Consider the following 22,874-nt stretch of genomic DNA (forward strand, 5'->3'; position numbering starts at 1 on the left):
AAGGGTCAACCTATGAACCAGGAGGTCATGGTTCAATCGCTTGTCAGGGCCTATGCCTAGGTTGCAGGCTCGATCTCTAATAGGGGTGTGCAGGATGCAGCCAGTCAATAATTTCCTCTCATCATTGATGTTTCTCTCTCTCTCTCTCTCTCTCTCTCTCTCTCTCTCTCTCTCTCTCTCCCTCCCTCCCTCCTCCCTCCCTCCCTCCCTCTTCCTCTCTCCCTCTCCCTCTCCCTCTCCCTCTCCCTCTCTCTCTCCCTTTCTCTCTAAAATAAAAATATATATTTAAAAAATCAATTGACAAAAATAAATGGGTTTATCCCTGGACTCTCAATTATATCCTCTCTCAAATACCACATTATTTTTATTGTGGTAGCACTGTAATAAGTTTTGAAATAGAGATTCATGAGTCTTCTAACATATTTTCTCCCCAATAGTGTTTTGTGTACTCATGGTTCCCCTGGTAATCACTATGTTGTCTGTATCTTGTTTGCTTATCTTGTTTGTTCATTTATTGCTTTGTTTTATATCCCACATATGAGTATTTCACTTTTTCTTATGTCAGAGTAGTATTCCATTGTATATATGTATCACATCTTTTTTTATCCAATCATATGTCAAAAGACACGTTGATTGTTTCTATGTCTTGGCACAGTGAATAATGCTGCAATGAACACAGGGTGCATATATCTTTCTGAATAAATATTCTCAAATTTTCTGGATACCCAGTAAAAAAGTTTCTGGGACATATGGTAACTATTCTATATTTTTTAATATGTTTTATTGATTTTTTTACAGAGAGGAAGGGAGAGAGATAGTTAGAAACATCGATGAGAGAGAAACATCGATCAGCTGCCTTCTGCACATCCCCCACTAGGAATGTGCCCTTGACCAGAATCGAACCTGGGACCTTTCAGTCCACAGGCCGACGCTCTATCCACTGAGCCAAATTGGTTTTGGCTGTTTTAATTTTTTTATTGATTAAGGCAATACATATGTGTCCTTATCCCCCGATTCCCCCTAAAACCCTACTTCTCATGCCCTCACCCCCATTGTCTGTGTCCATTGGTTAGGCTTATATGCATGCATACAAGTCCTTTAGTTGATCTTTAGTTTTGATTCTCATTTCCCAAATAGCTAGTAAAGTTGAATCTAAAAATCAAGTAAATAAAAAATTTGACAAACAGAATAAACTGGTAAATATAATAGCATCAGGGGCACAGAAAGGGTGTAGACTGACAATTCTCGGGGGAAGGGGGTGTGGGCGGTGAGAGAAGAGACTGGACAGAAATTGTACACCTAAAGATGAGAACAGTGCGGGGTGGGGGGGATAAGGGCATGGGTGGGATGGGAACCAGGTGGAAGGGAGCTCTGGGGTGGGGAGGAACAACTGTAATAATCTGAACAATAAAGATTTATTTTTTTTTTAAAGAAAGTGCAATGAATTGTAAAATATGATTAGAAATCAGTGACAGGAAATAGGCCATGTGCAGTTTTGCAGGGCATGTTGGGGCCTAGATGCATGAATTCTGTGTGCTTTCCTAAATTAACAAGAGTAAAAGATCTGAAGAGGTGGCTTCCCCTAGTTGTAATAGCAAGGAAGGAGGATTGGCTAACAAGGGAAGGGAGACCTGAGGCCAGGTTCAAAGATTACAACACTCTCTTTTGTAGGAGGATAACATCATGAAGTCATACCTACTAAACAAGCAAATGTATCTAAACCTGTGAGGAGTGGAACACAAGGTACCCAATGCTGGGCTACACTGATTAGGTGTCCTTCAGAGAAATGGAGGCACTAAGGGGAGGTCTTATCAAAGCTTTATACGTTCAAGAAAAAACTGGATCCTGGTGTCCTGTCTGGTATTCTGTCCTCAGTGCTACATGGGATGACATCTCTCAGGTAAGCCCCTACAAAGGTTGGAAAAGCCAGGGACAGAAAAGTATTGTCTGTTTCCAACACCTACTCCAGGCTAAGCAGATGTTGCATTATACCCAGAGTCAAGGAGAGCCATGTAGGACACCTGAAAAGTGAGAACACTTGTAAGTTCCTCTGGCTCCTTGGAGACAATCTTACACTAAGTTAATAGATGTTTGTTTTCTTACTCTCGCCCTCATCAAACATCAGAAACTTAGTGAGACAGTCTCAGAGGATATTCCCATGAGAGAAGCAGGGCATATGAGTATCTACACCTATGAAGGATAAAAATCCAAGGAAGGGAACATTTGCAGATTTTTATCAGGTACCTTTCTGTATGCTGTTTCTTGGCAGAGTTTTGTCTTCTCTTTGACAAATCGTTTCATGGAGCATAAAGGAAGGGAGTGGAATAAATAGAACACATTACCCAAGAGCTCAATGTCCTTTCTAGGTAAGAAATCAACTTTGAGAATGCCTGTTGAGAAGAGGGAATATCTTATCTCAGAGAGACACTAAATAAGACAGCTAACTTATGTTCATGCTAAATGTTGATGTTTTTGCATCTATACTCTCAAGTTCAATCTGCCTTTGCCCTAGTTTACTTGTGAGGCACAGTTCCCCGATCTCATGATATAAATTATCAGCCAAAAAGTAGGAAAATTTGGGAGAGTGTTTTTTCACACATTTCTCTCATTTCCCCTCCCTCCATCTTTCTTTTCCCTGTAACTGTTTACATTCAATTCAATATTCTTTAAATAACTTTCTTATTTTCATTGTAGATTATATAGAAAGAGGCATCTTCATTTAAAATGATAGTTATTCATCAACCACAAGCTAGGTGAGATAGCTATCATGATTAGCTGGATATGGATTAGCCACAGATAATTCTTAATCTAAAGCTTACCTGAACCTGATTCAAAGCCTGCAACTGTGGGGCCTGTGATTTATCAGCCCAGAGTCAGGAGGCAGAAAAGAAAATCCAGCTCTCCAACCTAGTCTCTCTCTATCTCTTTCTTTCTTTCCCCCTGCTTCCTATCTTTTTCTTTAGATTTCTATCTCAAAGATTTTAAAAGAACAAGTTAAAACACACTTTCCACTCTGATTTTTCCATATTCAGGAAGAAAAACACTGGAGTAAATGCTCTATTAATAACAGCTCAGTATAAAAACAAGATGTAAAATACAAATTCTAGATTAAAAGAATCATTTATTGACAGTGTTGTTTACCTTCAGGTGCATATAAGTCCATGGAAATGTGCAACCTGACAAGACTTCCTGAATTCATCCTCTATGGACTCTCCTCTCGCCCTGAGGACCAGAAGCCACTCTTTGCCCTCTTCCTTATCATGTACCTGGTCACCTTGATGGGAAATCTGCTCATTATCTTGGCTATCCGCTCTGATTCTCAACTCCAAAACCCTATGTATTTCCTCCTGAGCATCTTGTCCTTTGCTGACATTTGCTACGCAACAGTCATAGTCCCCAAGATGTTAGTGAACTTCTTATCAGACACAAAGACCATTTTCTATGCTGAATGTCTGGCACAGATGTATTTCTTCCTGGTCTTTGGAAACATGGATAGTTATCTTCTGGCGGTTATGGCCATTGACCGCTATGTAGCCATTTGTAACCCTTTCCACTACGTCACTGTTATGAACCACAAACGCTGTCTGTTGCTAGTGGTCTTTTCCTTAGCTTTCTCCTGCCTCCACTCCCTCCTGCATGTACTCCTGGTGAATCGACTCACCTTTTGTGCATCAAATGTTATCCATCACTTCTTTTGTGATGTCAACCCTGTTCTGAAACTGGCCTGCTCTTCTACCTCGATCAATGAAGTTGTAGCCATGACAGAAGGGCTAGCCTCTGTGATGGCCCCATTTGCCTGCATCATCATTTCTTACCTAAGGATCCTCATTGCTGTCCTTCATATTCCCTCAGCTGCTGGAAAACGCAAAGCCTTCTCTACCTGCAGCTCCCATCTCACTGTGGTGACTCTGTTTTATGGAAGTATAAGCTATGTCTATTTCCAGCCATTATCAAATTATACTGTCAAGGACCGAATAGCAACGATCGTATACACTGTATTGACATCAATGTTGAACCCATTTATCTACAGTTTAAGAAACAAAGACATGAAACGGAGCTTAGAGAAACTGATAAACAGGATTAAGTCTACAACAATCAACAAAATTCATGGACCCTAATTGCAAGGTATGGTGTGTTTGTACATACAAAACACACACACACACACACACACACTAACATGTACACATAAAAACACGCGACCAGCACCTGAGGCAAGTCTTTGGTGGAGAAACACTCTTTCATCTTTGTAGCTGCACCCTGTGCTTCTCCACCCTGTGGTCTCTGTCGTGCATGGTAGCACAGTTCCACTCAGTCTTAGTACCTGGGCTATGACTGCATACCTACCCCATAATATCTCTCCATTCTAGAAAATCACATTCTCTTTACTCCTTCCATATTTATTTGGAAACTTCAATATTTCTATCTATTTATAAAGTCAACCCTGTTTGGTCACTGAATATCCAGAAAATATTATACATATAAATACAGAAAGTATTTATGTGCAGAGATGTTTATGCATACATAATCACTCTATTCTATTTGAAACTTTAGAATTTTTTTCCCCCCAGGGTTATGTGGGTGTGTCATCTTCCTAAAAGACTAGAAGCTGGCTGGGACCGATTTGGCTCAGTGGATAGAGCGTCGGCTTGGGGACTGAAGGGACCCGGGTTCGATTCCGGTCAAGGGCATGTACCTTGGTTGCGGGCATATCCCCAGTAGGGGGTGTGCAAGAGGCAGCTGATCGATGACTCTCTCTCATCGATGTTTCTAACTCTCTATCTCTCTCCCTTCCTCTCTGTACAAAATCAATAAAATATATTAAAAAAAAAAAAAAAAAAAAAAAAGACTAGAAGCTGCCCAATGTAGAGTCTGTTCCCTGATCATGCCCTTTCTTTAAATTCTCCCAACAGCTGAATATCCTGGGTTCTGGTCATTAGATTTCCAACAACTGACATCAAGCACCTACTTTACTATTAGTGAGCCAGTTCTATGCTTCTACACATGTTTTGGTCTCGACTCTTCCTCTCCTTCATATGCCCAGAGTGCATTCATCACCTGATTCTTCCCTGGGGCTACTTGCCTGTGTGCTCTCCTCTCTAGAGATACATGTGTTTCCATGTGTCTTATCTCTGTCATTTTTTTTAAGAAGGAAAGATTTATTCCATGTCATCAGAAATGTTTCCTGCGGCCACAGGAGTAAAGAAAATGTTGTAAACTACTAGTAAGAAGCTTTGTTGAGAATGCCTGATGTAAAACAATTTAGTTGGAGAATGAATTATATAGCAATGCAGCCAGATGAATTATATTGTTTTGTGTTGTTGAGAAAAACCGCAGTTTATTGTGATACTCTCTGTCTCATTCTCTCCTGGTGTTTGTATCTTAATAGATAGAAATGTCTAAGTCAAACAAATTAATCTTTCATGGTATTTTAGACAAGGAATAAATGGATGATCTTAAAGATTTTAAATGATAGAATAAGGAGTCTTTAAACACCTTTGTTTTTGCCTCAGTCATGCCAAACCTAGGGTGAGACAGTCTGGGTGAGTATATATTGCCCAATTTAATTCCTTTGTTGCATGCATGGCCAATTAGTTTTCACTTCCATACCTACTCTGATAATTTAATAAGGACTTCCTGAAATGCTGTAGTGAAAAAAATCTTTTTCCTCCTTTGGGCTGAATGAAGGAGGATGAATAAAGATTGATTGCAATGTATCCTATGGCCATGGGAGCAGAAAGTACTAGTACATATTAACCATTTGTTTGCTCTATGCATTTGCAAGTATTTTCTCCAAATAAACCATTTGCATTCAGCTTCAATTATTAGCTTTTTTTCTCTCTCTGCATTCAGATTCTGTGCTGCTTTGCTTCCATTTTGCCAAGTTTCCTTGGGCAACTGAGTGAGATCCAAATTTTCCTGAGTTTTTTACCACAATGCCCTCTCATAATTTCCATCTTGTTGTGAGCCAGCATATACTACTGTCCCCTGGATTGCTTCCAAAACTTCCCAAAAATACCAACATCCATAAATGTTCAAGTCCCTTGTATAAAATGATGTGGTATTTGAATATAACCTATGCACATCCTCCCTTATACTTTAAATCATCTCTAGATTATTTATAATACCTAAGGCAATGTAAATGCTATGCCAATGTTGTTATACTAGTTGTTATACTAGTTATACTGTTATACTAGCTTTCTTTAGGAAATGACAACAAAAAATGTCTGTACAAGTTCAGTACAGACACAACTATTGTAAGCCTAATTACATAGCCCATGTCATTAATAGATAACATTTATTTTTAATATTTTCTATCCACAGTTGCTTAAATCTGATACAGAACCCATGAGTACTGAGGGCCAACTGTACTTTTGTGTATGTGTATGTATATGTATGTATATATACATACATGTATATATATACATGCATATATATGTATGTATACACACACAGTGACTTCTTTTTTATCTTTATTGTTGAGAGTATTCCAGATGTCCCATTCTCTTTCCCCACTGCCCTCTTTTACCCAGTTCCCCTCCCCACCTAAGTCCTTCACCACCCTACTGTCTATGTCCATGGGCAAAGCATATATGAATATAAATTCTTTGGTTAATCTCCCATCTCCCTTCCCCTACCCTTCCGAGATTCATCAGTCTGTTCCATGTTTCCATGCCTCTGGTTCTATTTTGTTCATCAGTTTATTTTGTTCATTAGATTCCACATATAAGTGAGATCATATGTTGTTTTTCTCTGTCTCTGACTGGATTACTTCACTTAGCATAATAATCTCCAGATCAATTCATGCTGTCACAAAGGGTAATAATTTCTTCTTTTTTACAGGTACATAGTATCCCACTGTGTAACTGTACCACAGCTTTTTCAGCACTCATCTACTGATGGGCACCTGGCTGTTTCCAGATCTTAGCTATTGTAAATTATGAACATAGGGGTGCATATATTATTTCTAATTGGTGTTTCGGGTTTCTTGAGATACAGTACTAGAAGTGGGGTCACTGAGTCAAACAGCAGTTCTATTTTGAGGAAACTCCACACTGTTTTCCCTAATGTCGGTACTAGTCTGCATTCCCACCAGCAGTGTACTAGGTAGGTTTCTTTTTTTTCTCCACATCCTTGCCAGCACTTGTTTGTTGATTTATTGATGCTAGCCATCCTGGCAGGGAGGTGATGCCTCATAGTGGTTTAATTTGCATAACTCAAAATTGACTAACTCTAAATCAGAAGTGCCTACCCAACACCATGGGGAGAAGTGGGAGCTGTCTGAGGCTACATTTTAACCTGTGTGAGGATATCACCAAGGACAGCCATGACATTCCCCACAGTCCCTTCTTGGCTCCTACTTCAGAATTCTGAACCACATGAGCCCATGTCCTTCTGAACAGGAGATCGACACTTTTGCTCTCAAGGTAAAGCATGCTTCTCAGACTAGACGGTGTGATAAATGTGCCTTGGTAGTCTTTCTCTGACCAGGGACTGTTTTAGTTGTAGTCATCCTTTCATTGAGACTGATCTGATATGCTAAGAGACAACTGGTTTAATTCCCAACCAATCATTCACAAGGAGGAGCCAAACTTTAGCATCTGAATTCTATTCAACTGGTCTGTAAGAAATGCTCTGAGTAGTTAATTATCCTCCAAGTAAAGGAGCCTGGAGTTTCACTAGCAAAAGCTCCCCTGAGCCTCGTTAAGAAAGCTGAGATTGGACTTCATCTCTCTGAGGAGCTTCTGTAGTGACAGTGAAAACTTTTCACTGGGATGTTTCCTGGTTTCCTCCTGAGGCCAATCCTCCAAGGCTAGCACTGGAGGGAGCTACTGAGTAACCTGTTTTAGGTGGAGGGGATTTTTTTATTACTAAATTTTTGGAGGTGACATTGGTAACAAGATTATATAGGTTTTAGGTATACATTTCTATGATACATGATCTGTATTGTGCATTGTGTGCCCACCAACCAAAGTCAAATATTGTACCATCACCATATATTTGACCTCCTTTACCCTTTAATTCCCTCCCCACATCCCTTTCTTCTAGTAACCACCATATTGTTGTCTATGTCTATGAGTCTTTGTTTGTTTTGTTTGTTAATTTGTTTCTTTCAGGTTTATATCTCACATATGAGTGAAATTATTTCATTCTTAACTTTTTCTATGACTTGTTTCATTTAACATGATATTCTCAAAATCTATCCATGTTGTCACAAATGGCAGTATTTTATCTTTTCTTTTTCATCTTTTCTTATGGCTGAGTAATATTCCAGAATTTTAAGCTAATTCTAGCCAGATCCTTTTTTTTTAATTTCTTTATTAAGGTATTACATATGTGTCCTCATCCCTCCATTAACCCCTCAAATCCCCCCCACTGATGCCCTCACCTCCCTGGTGTTCGTGTCCATTGGTTAGGCTTATATTCATGCATATAAGTCCTTTGGTTGGTCTCTCCTCCTTTCCCCTCCCCTCCCCTATCTTCCCTCTGAGGTTTGACAGTCTGATCAATGCTACTCTGTCTCTGAATCTGTCCCTATTCATCAGTTTATGTTGTTCATTATATTCCACAAATGAGTAAGATCATGTGATATTTATCTTTCTCTGACTGGCTGGTTTCACTTAGCATAATGCTCTCCAGTTCCATCCATGTTGTTGCAAATGGTAATATCTCCTTTTTTACTGCAGCATAGTATTCCATTGTGTAGATGTACCACCATTTTTTAATCCACTCATCTGCTGATAGCACTTGGGCCAATTCCAAATCTTAGCTATGGTAAATTGTGCTGTTCTGAACATAGGGGTGCATATTTCATTTCTGATTGGTGTTTCTAGTTTCTTGGGATATATTCCTACAAGTGGTATCACTGGGTCAATGGGAGTTCCATTTTTAGTTTTTTGAGGAAACTCCATACTGTTTTCCACAGTGGCTGCACCAGTCTGCAATCCCACCAGCAGTGCAAAAGAGGTCCTTTTTCTCTGCATCCTCGCCAGCACTTATTGTTTGTTGATTTGTTGATGACAGTCATTCTCGTGTTTGGGATGATACCGCATTGTTGTTTTTGATTTGCATATCTCAGATAATTAGTGACTTTGAGCATGTTTTTATGTGTTTCTTGGCTTTCCTTCTGTCCTCCTTCAAAAAGAGTCTATTAAGGTCCTTTGCCTATTGTTTATTGGATTGTTTATCTTCCTTTTGTTAAGTTGTAATTGACCCTGCTTGAGACTCTCTTTATTTGTGTAACTTTTTCTTCCCAAAGTTTTCTGTCATTATTTCTTCTTATAGTATGTTACTTTGTTTCATGTTGTCCCAAAGCTCCCTTAGGCTTTCCTCCTGCTTTTTAATTTTTTTCTCAGTTGCTATTCAGATTGGGCTTGTTTCTGTATCTGATCTTCTAACTCACTAATTCGGTCCTCTGCTTCTGCTAGTCTACTATTGAAATTTTCCATGGTGTTTTTGATTGTAGCTATATCACTTTTCATTTCTTCCTGATCCTTGCATAGGATCCTTGCTGATTTTCTCATCCATCTAATGTATGAATTCCACAACCATTATTCTGAATTCTTTTTCGGTCATGTTGCATGCTTCAATTTCACTAATTTCCTTTCTTGGCCACTTCTCATTTTCTTTCCTCTGGGGATTTTGTCGTCTCCCCATTCTGACTACCACCAGAAAGTTCAAACTGCAAGTTGTGTGGACCTGGGCCATATACCATAGGAGCTTCACACCACCCAAGTGTCACTGAAGTGCTCCACCACTAGGATGTGTGGCTGCCATGGTTGGTGGGAACAAGGCTCACCCAGGGTCAGTTTTACCAGCATTCAGTATAGTCTCATGTGTGCAACTAGAATCATGGACCCCACCTGCACTGCACTGTTGGTATGTGCCAAAAATGAGTCCCCTAGCATGTGCCAGGAGTCAGAGTTTCCCTGTGTCTGCACCAAGAATTGAATATCAGAGTCTCTGTTGCCTTGTACAGCTTCTCGCTGAGAATCAGGGCCCCCATGTGTGCATGCACCAAGAATTGGAGTCACTGGCTCTTAGTGTGAATGTGCTGTGAGTCAGGGATCCCAGGTGCACATGGTAAGAAACAGAGCCAAGTGAGTGGTGCCCAATGCTGACTCTTGCTTGGAGAGTCTGGGTCCCAGTCAACATGGGGGACTGGGTTGCACAGTAGCACTGTAGGATGCCTGCACAGCAGAAAACACACTTCTCTATGTGCTTGCCCAGAATCAAAGTCAGGTGGCACTGCCACTCTGCATGAGCTTCAGGTTTGGTCACCTGATTGCAATGCGGGGAGCAGATTCCAGTCTCTGTGCATGTGCAGACTCAAATTCCCATAGGGGTGCTGCACCTGGAGTGAGGGGCGGGTCTATCAGTTACTATGGCACTATCTGTGATCCTGCAGGGAGGGGGATAGGATCTTTGACTCACAGAAATCTGCGGCAAATCTGCGGCCGGGAAGTCTGGATTCTTGTTGTCTGTTGTTCTAAAGCTGTGGTCGCAGTTCTCTATCCCCAGTGGCTGCAGGGTCCTGGTTTGTGTCAGAGACATGACTAGGTGGTGCTGAGTCTCAAGCAACTCTGTTTCTCAAGATGGCGTGGTCTGGCCAGATTCTTTTTCCTAGTGTTCTTTGAAACATTATTCTCATATTTAGCATATAAGAAGATACTGATGCTGAGGGCCACGCCCACATTAATTAAGTCAGAATTGCTGAGATGTGGTCTAGGTATCAGCAGTTTTAAAGCACCTACATGATTTCAGGGAGGAGCCAAGGTTGAGACCACTGATCTCTTTAGAGGACCCCAGTTGGCTTGTGAAATTTGTTAGAGCTGGTATTGTAATTTTAGGTTTCAGAAAATTAATGAACTTCTTCCTCTGTCTCCTAGGTATGTTTTTATATATCATAAAAGTTTTATTTATCATTAACATTTTCTGTGTGTCAAATACTTGATAGCAAAAAGACACATAAAGCAAAGATATTTTAATTCTACTTTTCTGGTTTTCTATATTTCTATTTTCCATTTCTTAAGTATACAGATAACACATGAATACATTACAGTTATGAAATTTAAACAGAAGCTATAAAAACTGAAAGTCTCTTGATCCTACCTGAAAACTGTTATTTATAAAAATATATCTTTACATTTACAAATGTGAAGAGTAATGGCACTGCCCTGGCTGGTGGCTCAGTTGGTTTGAGTGTCATCCCATACACCAAAAGGTTGCAAGTTCAATTCCTGGTCAGAGAACATCCCTAGGTTATGGGTTCAATCCCAAGTTGGGGCACATACAGGAAGAAAATCAATCAATGTTTCTCTCTCACATTGATGTTTCTCTCTCCCTTCCTGTCTTGAAAAGCAATAAAAACATATCCTAGGGTGAGGATTTAAAAAAAAAAAAAAAAAAAAAAGAATGTTCAATGAACTTAGGGTAAGAATAGATGAACTTAGTGAGAACTTCAACAGAGATAGGAAGCATAAAAACAAAACTAGAAAACAAAAAAAAAGAACCACTCAAAAATGAAGAATATATTACTGAAATGAAGAATACATTGCAGGCCCTGGTGAGAGTGGCTCAGTTAGGTGTACATCATCCTGTGTACAGAAAGGTTACCAGTTCAATTCCTGGTGAGGGCACATGCCTTGACTTGATCCATGGTAACAGGCATGCGGGAGGTAGCCAATCAATGTTTCACTCTCACATCAATGTATCTCTCTCCCTATTCCTCTCTCTAAAAACACACACACACACACACACACAATTTAAAATATTTTTTTTAAACAATACATTATAAGGAATCATCAGTGCAATAGATTAAGCAGATGATCAAATCATAGATTTGGAAGATAAGGAAGCAAAAACACTCAATCAGAATAGCAAAAATAAAAAATAAAAAGAATCCAAAAAAAATGAGGGTAGTATAAGGAGCCTCTGGAACAATTTCAAGTATACCAACATTCGCATCATGGGGGTGCCAGAAGGAAAAGAGAAAAAGCAAGAAATCAAAAACCTTGTAAAAGAAATAACGATGGAAATTTTCCCTAATATGGGAAAGGAAATAGATATATAAATCCAAGAAGCTCAGAGTCCCTAATAAGATGAACCCAAAAAGATCCATACCAAGACACATCATAATTAAAACCAAAGGCTAAAGACAAAGAGAGAATCTTTAAAGCAGCTAGAGAAAAGCAATTAGTTACCTACAAGAAAGCTCCCATAAGACTGTCAGCTGATATCTAAACAGAAATTTTGCAGATCAGAGGAATTGGCAAGAAATATTCAAAGTGATAAAAAGCAAGAACCTATAACCAAGATTATTCTATCCAGCAAAACTATCATTTAGAATCAAAGGACATGCCGAGACCGGTTTGGCTCAGTGGATAGAGCGTCGGCCTGTGGACTGAAAGGTCCCGGGTTCGATTCTGGTCAAGGGCATGTACCTTGGTTGCGGGCACATCCCCAGTAGGGGGTGTGCAAGAGGCAGCTGGTCGATGATTCTCTCTCATCGATGTTTCTAACTCTCTATCCCTCTCTCTTCCTCTCTGTGAAAAATCAATAAAATATATACAGTGGTGCCTCGCATAAAGAACGCCTCGCACAGCGAATGCTGCACACAACGAACTTCATTTCATGATTCATACAACGAACTTCGTTTCACACAACGAAGTCGCCCGAGCTTCCACGACTGCTTCGCCCGAGCTTCCACGATCGCTGCCGATGTATTGCATCCTTCCGCGCAGGCACTGTAGGCAGTCGTTAGTCACTGCGCTTAACTTAAGCACGTATCGCGGCAATCGTTCTTCATTACGAATTAAATCACGCATGTATCACGGCAGTCGTCCTTTTAAGTTAAACTCAATATTTTTTTTATATCATGATGTATCTAAATAAAAATAATAACAAAAAATTTATCTTTTTTATGTCATCTTAGCATATTTTATGCTACAGAACGAATTTTTTTTTTTAACATGTATTGTTATGGGAAAACGCGTTTCACATAACGAACTTTTCGCATAACAAACTTGCTCCTGGAACGAATTAAGTTCGTTGTGTGAGGCACCACTGTATTTAGAATCAAAGGACATTATAGAGTTTCCCAGACAAAGGAGAGCTAAAGGAGTTCATCTCCACCAAACCAGTATTACACAGGTCTTCTTTAAGAAGAAAAAAATTTTAAAGATAAAAAATTTGAATAATAAATGGCAATAAATACATATCTATCATCAATTGAAAATAAAAATAAATGAACAAGCAGAACAGAAACAGACTCCTAGATATAGAGTACTTTTTTTTAATATATTTTATTGATTTTTTACAGAGAGGAAGGGAGAGGGAGAGAGTCAGAAACATATCGATGAGAGAGAAACATCAATCAGCTGCCTCAGCTGCCTCCTACACACACCCCAATGGGTATGTGCCCACAACCAATGTACATGCCCTTGACCAGAATCAAACCCAGGACCTTTCAGTCCCGAGGCTGATGCTCTATCCACTGAGCCAAATAGGTTTTGGCAAGAGTACATTTTGACAGCTTCCAGATGAGAGATGGGTTGTGGAGATGGGTGAAATGGTGAAGAGATTAAAAAGCACAAATTGGTAGTTACAGAATAGTCATGGGGATGTAAAGTACAATATAGGGAATATAGTAAATAATATTATAATAACTATATATGGTATCAAATGAGTATAAGATCATACACACACACACACACACACACACACTAGTGCCCGGTGCACAAAATTCATGCATGAGTGGGGTCCAGCCAGCCTGGGGGTGGGGGGAGGATAGTTTAATGGTTTCTTACAAAACTAAACATACTTTACCATATGATCCAGCAATCACTCTTTTTCATATCAACCTACAGGTGTTGAAAATTTATGCCCACATAAAAACCAGATATTTATAGAAGCTTTATTCACAATTGCCAAACTTGGAAGGACCAAGTGTCCTTCAGTGCATGGATGAATAGAAAAGGTAAAACTATGAATACAATGAAAAGATCAGTGGTTGCCATGAGTTAGAAGAAAAGGAAGAATGAGTGGGTGGAGTACAGAGAATTTTTAGGACAGTGAAACTATTCTCTATGATACTATTATATAATGGTGTCAATATACATTTGTCAAAATCTACACATGGTACAAAGCCAATAGTTAACCTTAATGTGAACTATGGATTTTGGGTGATATGTCAGTGTAAATTCAACAATTTTAAAAATGTATCATTCTGATGGGGATGTTGATAGCAGGGGAGGCCATATGTATATGGAGGCAGCAGGTATGTGGGAAATCTCTGCACTTTCTCATAAATTTTGCTATAAACCCATAAAAATGGCTCTAAAATAAAATATTTATTTAAAGGAAAATATCTATCTAAAAGGTATGATTGCTATGCCATTTGTACATGAGGACAATGTGAGTTGGTGAAGCTAAATATCTTGCCCAAATTCACCCCCTTAGTAACTGGTGGAATAGGCATTTATTTTCTTTATTTTAAAATTTTATTTAATAATGAGAGAGAAAGAGAGAGACAAGGTGACAGAGAAAGATCAATTTATTTTTTCCAGTTATTTATGCACTTATTGGTTGCTTCTTGTATGTGTCCTGACCCAGGATAGAACTCTCAATCTTGGTATATCAGGAGGATGTTCTAATCAATTTAGCTACCCAGTTAGGGCCTAGAACTGGCATTTAAAAACAAGTAGTCAGGCCCTATCCAGTGTGGCTCAGTTGGTTGAGCATCGTCCCCCTGCACTGAAAGATCGCCAGTTCGATCCCAGGTCAGGGCACATACCCAGGTTGCAGATTCAATCCCCGAACAGAGTGCATATGGGAAGCAACCAATCGATGTTTCTCTCTCATGTCAATGTTTCTCTCTTTCTTTCTCTCCCCCTTCCTTCTCTCTCTAAAATCAATAAAAATATATTTAGAAACAGTAATCAGGCTTAAAAAATGGAAGCAAGAAAATATTTGGGAAAGGCAAACAAAGCAACAACAAATCAAAATGAGGCTAATTACTGCAAAAGCTCACCCAGCTTGAAAGAGGCAGAACCAGTATCCGAAGCTATTCTGTCTGTCCCCAGAGCTAGTACCTCAATCCCTTCCCCATAACACTACATCTGCAACTAGACAGTCATACAGACATAGAACCTCAGAGATGTCAGAAACCATCACCTCTCCTTCTAGGTAGTTACTCATAAGCCTACACAGAGACATGGACAGGAGCACATACGTGTACAGAGAGTACATATACACATGGACACGTATGTGCATGAACACAGCTCCACATCTGCTGCAGCATGGCCCTAATTCCCTTCCCAGGAATGAGGCTACACTTCTGGAGCTCAGGTTCCCCACAAGCCCCTGGGCACAGAGCTTAGTGCGGGCATCAATAATATTTCTTCTCCTAGGAAGGCCGCAGGCCAAAAGCCCCCAGGGCTCTGGCTTGCTGGGAGGACAGGCCCCTGGGTCTCTCTTTCTATCATCAATTCCCACAGTAGACGGAGAGAAGAGCTAGCACATTTCTGAAGTTATATGAGCACTTCTAGCAGCCTTTGTCCTCAGAGATTAAGAGCCTGATCGTAACTCCCTAGCAAGCCCCAAACTCAGAACACTGACTCTCCTCTGCAAGCCCACAGGTAGGCAGGCTGAGAGTTTTGGGGATCAGAGACTGTGGCATCAATATATTCATGAGATCCTCCTATCCTCATGCTATCTTCTTCTCTTCTCCATCTCAAAAGCTAGGAAACAAGTAAACAAGAAAGTTAGGATAATACAAGAAGGGGTTCAAAACATGCACTCCAAAACTAGATCCACTCCTTCTAGCTATGTGGACTTGGGCAAGTCACTTCAATTCCCTGCACCTGACTTTCATTATCTATAAAGTGGAGGGCTGTAAAGACTACATGACCTACTGTGTGTCAAGTTCTTAGAGCAGTGTCTGGCATGTGTAAGCACTGACAACACACAGGGAAGAGGCTGCAGGGAAGTGGGCATCTCCAACAGGGAGCTTCTGGGTGAGGTGCTGCCAGCTTAGCAGAAAAACACAAGAGATTCATTTCCAGCATAAACCCCATTTTAAGCACCTATTGTTAATCAGATGGAAACTAAAGGTATGCTGAGGCTGAGGGAAAATAATTTCAATGGCCACGTTTTACTAGTAAATGTCCACTTCCTTGGAATCTACAACAGCTGGGAAGGGAAAGGTAAATCTATAAACTGACTAAAATTTAAAAATAAAAAAATAAAAATAGAAAGGAGAGATTTCAGAGAGCTGAAAAAGGGGTCCTTCACAATCCCTAGCTTATCAGTCATACCTATTCCAATGCAAATAATATAATATAAATTAATATGGAAAGAACTCTTCACACCATCCCTCCAAATTCACTTCAGAAGGAAGCCACACACACCAAAGCAAACACCAATATAAAGGTGTTTGTTTTTTTTACCAAAATAAGATTATTCTATATGCATTGTTCTGCAACTTGCTTTTATTACTTAAACAAATATCCTAGACAGTTCTGTAAGGGAGATAGATAATATAGCTTAGCAATGAGTAGCTCCCACTCTTCACATCAGATTGCCTGAATTAAAACCACAGCTCTACCACCTCCACACTGTGGGATCTGGTGAGTTACTCAACTTTGCTAAATTCTATTACTTTATCTGTACAACAGGGATAATGACAGTGTCAATATCAGAGGATTTGGAGAAAATGAAATTATTAAGGATACACAAAGTGCTTAGTTCAATGTGTGGCATATATTGAGTACTAATATATAATGGCTAATGTTAGCTATTATTTTTTCAGAGACTGCATGATATTGACTAAGAAGAACACACTACAAATTATTTAATAATTCACCTATCTTGATATTTAGGTTGCTTCCTCTGTGGGTTGTTTTGCATATTTGTACTGTTTGGTGTTATAAACAAAGTCATAATAAAAATGTGTACACATCTCTGTGCTACACATATGTGTCTATTTTAAAAGGATAGATTCATTCAAAAGGAATAGTAGATATAGATTTTCAATTCTATCAAAAGATCTATCTGATTGCACTCTCATTACCAATGTATATGAGTTATTTTTCCTTTTAAATATTGTTCAAAAACTGTACTGATAATCTGATGGATGAAAATTGTATTTCAGTCTAATTTATGTTTTCTGATTACCAGTGGATTAAACATCTCATGTTTTCTTTGGTAAACATGTTGCAGATGTTTTCTTTGAGTCAATAGTTTATACTTCAGCTTCACTTGTCTATTGTGGTGCAATTTTCACATTTTTAGTACACTATTTTGACTTTACTGCCACCATATATTTTTAATATGTTTTATTGATATTTTACAGAGAGGAAGGGAGAGGGAGAGAGAATTAGAAACATCGATGAGAGAGAAACATTGATCAGCTGCCTCCTGCACATCTTCTACTGGGGATGTACCCACAACCAAGGTACATGCCCTTAACCGGAATCGAACCTGGGACCCTTAAATCCACAGGCTGACGCTCTATCCACTGAGCCAAACAGGTCAGGGCTATTTCTTGCTTGGAATGGCATCCCCATACTGAGATCATTAAAATATGCTCCTTCATTTTTTGCTAAAACTTACTTCGGAATTTTACTTTTAGATTGTTCATTCATATGGGTTTTATTTTTATGTGTGAGTTTAGATAGAAATTTAGCCATATTTTCCAAAGATTCAGCCAACTACCATGAATATCATTTATTTAATACTCTATCTTTCCTACATTGCTATGAAATATTTCTTTATTACATACTAAGTTCCACAGAATTTAAGATCTGTATATATGTATAAATAGAGATATACAGACTTTATTTATGTTGGTACATAATCTGCTTTTCTCTGTATGTTTTTCTTATTATTTTTCATTACTTGTGTGTTTTGATTTTTAGATTAGAAAAGTTTTCAAATTAGAATAATCTTGTCTTTATTTAGCATTTAGATAAATTTAGAATGTCCTAAAGTGACAGTAAAAATTCCCTTGGGGTTAATTAGAAGGGTGAATGGGGGTGGGAGGAGGTAGAGAGGGAATAGGAGGAATGAATGGTGACAGAAGGAGATTTGACTTGGATTGTGAACACACAATACAATATACAACATTGCTATAAAGTTTACAGATAATTTGATACAATTATATATTGCAAAATGATTACCAAAGTAGGGTTAGTTAATACCTTTATCACCTTACATAATTACTATTTCTTTTATGTGATGAGAACATTTAAGATCTATACTCTTGTCAAAACCGGTTTGGCTCAGTGGATAGAGCATCAGCCTGCAGACTGAGGGATCCCGGGTTCAATTCCAGTCAGGGGCATGTACCTTGGTTGCAGGCACATTCCCAGTGGGGGGTGTGCAAGAGGCAGCTAATCGATGACTCTCTCTCATCGATGTTTCTATCGATAACTCTCTATCCCTTTCCCTTCCTCTCTGTAAAAAATCAATAAAATATATTTAAAAAAAAAAAAAAAAAAGATCTATACTCTTAAGTAGAAATTGTAGTTTCCAGGAGCTGGGGGAGTGGGTAGAGGAAAAGGGGAAATGTTGTTTTGAGGTACAAACTTCTAAGCAGTAGATAAATTAATCCTCGATATCTAATGCACACCACAGTGACTATAGACAATACTGTACTATAAACATCAAAGTTGATAAAAGACTAGATTTTTTTTTATATTTTTGTGACTTGTAACACGATATATATGCTAGCTAATGCTATGCTGGTAATCATACAGCAATATATAAATGTATCTAATCAACATATTCAACCCCTTTAAACGTACACAACATTATATATCAATTATGTCTCAATAAAAATATATAAATATATATTATCTTAGAAAATTTCAAGTGTGTAATACAGTAATTTTTTTACTTCAAATGTACAACCTTGACTTTATTGGGGATTTTATTTTTGTCCCTTTTATTTAATTTAATTAATTTATTAGGGTGACACTGGTTACAATTATACAGGTTTCAGGTGCACAATTCTAAAATATGTCATTTGTGCACTGTATAATACAGTAGTGTTAACTTTATTCACCATACTCTACAGTAGATTCCCTGAATTTAATCATCTTGTAGCTGGAAAATTGTATCTTTTGTATAACATCTCTCCATTTCACTCACCTCCCAGTCCCTGGCAACCACCATTCTACAACCTATTTCTGTGAGTTTGTCTTTTTTAGATTCATCCATGAGAAAGAAGGAAATCCTGCCATTTGTAACAATGTGGATAGATTTCAAGAACATTATGCTAAGTCAAATAAGTCAGAAAGAAAAAGACAATTACTATGTGATATTACTTATATGTGCAATATATAAGTTGACATTCTTTAATATTGAATCTTTTTTAGGAACAGAATATCTCCATTTATTCAGATCATAACTTTATATTCTGTTATAGTTTCTTCAGATAGATATTTTACATTTCTTTTTATTTTCTCTTTTAGGTTTATTCCTAAGTATTTCTTAAACTTTCTTATCATTATCAATTGAAAGTTTTTCTCCATGCATTTTCCTAATGTAAGAAAAGTATTAATGTTTATTTATCTTGTACCTGGCCATTTTAGTTAAATCTTCATATGTTTAAAATTTTCAGATATGTATTAGCACTTTTCCAGATATAGAAGTCACTTAAAAATAATGACTATTTTGCCTAATCTCATGTTTATGCCTCCTATTTCTTTAATTTTGTCTCTTAATTGGCTTAGGCTACCATCTGAGTAATGCAGTTCAATAATAGTAACAGAGCCATCCTGACTCATCCTTTCCATGATATCGATGGGAATCAGACTTTTATATTCACAGTTTTATATTCTGGTATTTTTAATGTTTAGAATAAGGACTTCATAGTTTTTTATCAGAAAAATTACCCTATTTAAATAATCTCTATAACAGGCTATTCCTCGTAACATTTCTATTTTGAGTGGCATCGTTGAACAAAAACTTAAAATTTAAATGGCCAGATTATGTTATTCGATACTCGAACAGAAATATTTAAATATATATTAAGAGACTTTTCTCTTAAGATTTGAATATTCTCATCCGATTTCTGTGGATACCAAAGAGCACTGATTAAATCTGATGCTCACTTTTGTCCTATCCCAACTACCATGACTTCTGGAACTATCAGAAGAGGATCCTAATAAGATGACCTCACATTAACCCCTTCTTTGAAAGCATCATGATCAAAGATGGGACCCAGAAGCCTCTTCCCATGGGATTAAAAAAAAAAAGGTGGCTAGAAGTTGGTCAGGAAACAACCTAAGAAGAATCTTTAAAAAGAGAATTGGGGGGAAACTCAGGCAAATTAGACTATTTAGAAGGTCCTAAGAGCACATGAGAAATGTTTAGTTTCTCATCTAGGAAGCAACTTGAAATTTTCAAATGTTTCCCTTGTGAGATTTTACTCCCTATTTCTCTACAGTTTCTTGAAGTAAATGATCTCTAAAATCCTAACAAATAGCAGTGGGAGTTTTTCATAGGCTAGAGGTTAGGTAAGACGCTCATATCTCTTCTACTGCTTCTCCAACCCTGTCCAAGGCAAGAGACATGGAGATAAAGAATGGCAGCAGCAGCACCTCAGGATTTATCCTGGTGGGCTTATCTTCCAACCCTCAACTGCAGAAACCCCTCTTTGCCATCTTCTTCATCATGTACCTGGTCACTGTGGTGGGAAACGTACTCATCATCCTGGTCATCTACTCTAACTCCCGGCTCCATACACCTATGTACTTTTTTCTCAGCAATCTATCCATTATGGATATCTGCTTCACAACAGTTGTTGTGCCCAAGATGTTGGTAAATTTACTATCAGAGACAAAGTCTATCTCCTATGTGGGCTGCCTGGTCCAGATGTACTTTTTCATGGCATTTGGGAACACTGACAGCTACCTGCTGGCCTCTATGGCCATAGACCGGCTGATAGCCATCTGCAACCCCTTCCGTTATGATATGGTTATGAACCTACGGCGTTGCTTCCTCATGCTGCTGGGTTCTTGCACCATCTCCCATGTGCACTCCCTGCTCCGTGTGCTTCTCATGTCCCGCCTGTCTTTCTGTGCCTCTCACGTCATTAAGCATTTTTTTTGTGATACCCAGCCTGTGCTGAAGCTATCTTGTTCTGACACTTCCTCCAGCCAGATTGTCGTCATGACCGAGACACTGGCAGTCATTGTGACCCCCTTCTTGTGTATTCTCTTTTCCTACCTGCAAATCATCATCACTGTACTCAGAATCCCCTCTGCAGCTGGGAAGTGGAAGGCCTTCTCTACCTGTGGCTCCCACCTCACTGTAGTAATCTTATTCTATGGGAGTGTCATCTATGTCTACTTTAGGCCCCTATCCATGTACTCAGTGGTGAAGGACCGGGTAGCCACAGTTATGTACACAGTAGTGACACCCATGCTGAACCCTTTTATCTACAGCCTTAGGAACAAAGATATGAAGAACAGTTTGAGGAAATTAAGGGACAGAATTCACTCATAGAAAGAGCAATACAATGAAATGTCATTATGGTGAGGTAACTTAAAAGATGATAGGTTATCCTCCTTCCTATTTTTCACATGGCACCCATAGAGGTCATGGCAGGTGGTGTTGAATAGCAATTAGAGCATTGACCTGGAAGCTAGAACATTTGGTGTCTATCAATGAACTTGACCAAATATTTAATCCCAGAGTAGGTACTGCTAGGAATCCAAATTTCAGAAAAACAATTTCTTCAACCCAGCTGGTAGAATAAAATTTTTTCCAACTATGTCTTCTATAAATTTGACATCAGCTAGTCCTCAAGGAATTATAAAATTCAATTCATTTTTAGAATATGGAGTTGGGCAGGAATTGGCAAAGGCTCTTTGAGGAATAATCTAAGATTGTCTTAAAAGCTGGGTTGAATTTTGAGAAATGGGAGAGTTTATTAGACAAGGAAATGAGCAGAGTATTTAAAACAGTGCGAAGAATCCAAGCAAGTAGAGGCAATAAACACATGGGATGTGTTTCATATACAGTAAAAAGCCCTGTGAAGCTTTTTCAATTTGAGAGCAGAGAGTATAACACTAGAAAGATAAAAGAATTTACAAAGCAGATGTACACCTTACCAACACCAACGTATTATCACAGTGTGAATTCTCAATATTCATTTCCTTTTTCCCTTCCTTAGTAATTCTTTTTTCCACATGGCCAGAATTCTCACTGAAGTTCCCTTTATAGTTGGAGATAGTGATGTAAATCAATCATGATAAGCTAGGTTATGCTGTGGAAACAAACAACCTCAAAAATCTTTGGGACTTAAAACTGAAGGTCTATTTCTTATTCACACTGCAAATCCACTGTATAAAAAATTAAAAAATTTTAAAAAGTAAATGTGTGTTGCCTATTTTATACACTCAGAGAACGAACTTGATGGAGCAGCGATCATTATAAGTATTAATCATCACTGTCAGAAGCTGAGAAAGACTCTTGAAGATTTATTCTGACAAATAAATACTTAGGTTCAGAAGTTGCTCACATCACTGCTGACCACAACTCATGGTCCACAACCGATCTCGTGACACCACCCAACAAAATGGAGCCCAAGGCACAATCCAACATGTATTTGTAAAATGGAGAGCCCAAAGTATTCAGTGATCAACATTAATGACCATTACACAATCCTAACAACTCACGAATACATAAAAGTGTACATTTGTGGCTTAATCAATCCTTCCCTGATTATGTTACTGCCAATAACAATAGTAAAGAAAGATATAATATATATATATATATATATATATATATATATATATATATATACTTCCTGTAATTGTTTTGCCTCAATTAGTTCATCAAGTTTTTACAACCAGCTGTGGCTTTGT

At 38.4% G+C, this 22,874-nt stretch overlaps 2 protein-coding genes across 2 annotated transcripts; both read left to right on the top strand.

Annotated features, from left to right (window-relative positions):
* Window positions 1–3,161: 3,161 nt before the first annotated feature.
* LOC118716675 (olfactory receptor 1L3-like) lies at window positions 3,162–4,118 on the top strand. The gene has a single exon (XM_036434235.1). The coding sequence runs from the start codon at window positions 3,162–3,164 to the stop codon at window positions 4,116–4,118; it is 957 nt and encodes a 318-aa protein (XP_036290128.1).
* Window positions 4,119–20,566: 16,448 nt separating this feature from the next.
* Window positions 20,567–21,510, top strand: LOC118716734 (olfactory receptor 1L4). The gene has a single exon (XM_036434270.2). It carries the CDS (start codon window positions 20,575–20,577, stop codon window positions 21,508–21,510), a length of 936 nt encoding a protein of 311 aa, XP_036290163.1. The 5' UTR covers window positions 20,567–20,574.
* The last annotated feature ends 1,364 nt before the right edge of the window (window positions 21,511–22,874 follow it).

This window comes from Pipistrellus kuhlii, unplaced genomic scaffold (assembly GCF_014108245.1).
Source record: "Pipistrellus kuhlii isolate mPipKuh1 unplaced genomic scaffold, mPipKuh1.p scaffold_m20_p_12, whole genome shotgun sequence".
NCBI lineage: Eukaryota > Metazoa > Chordata > Mammalia > Chiroptera > Vespertilionidae > Pipistrellus > Pipistrellus kuhlii.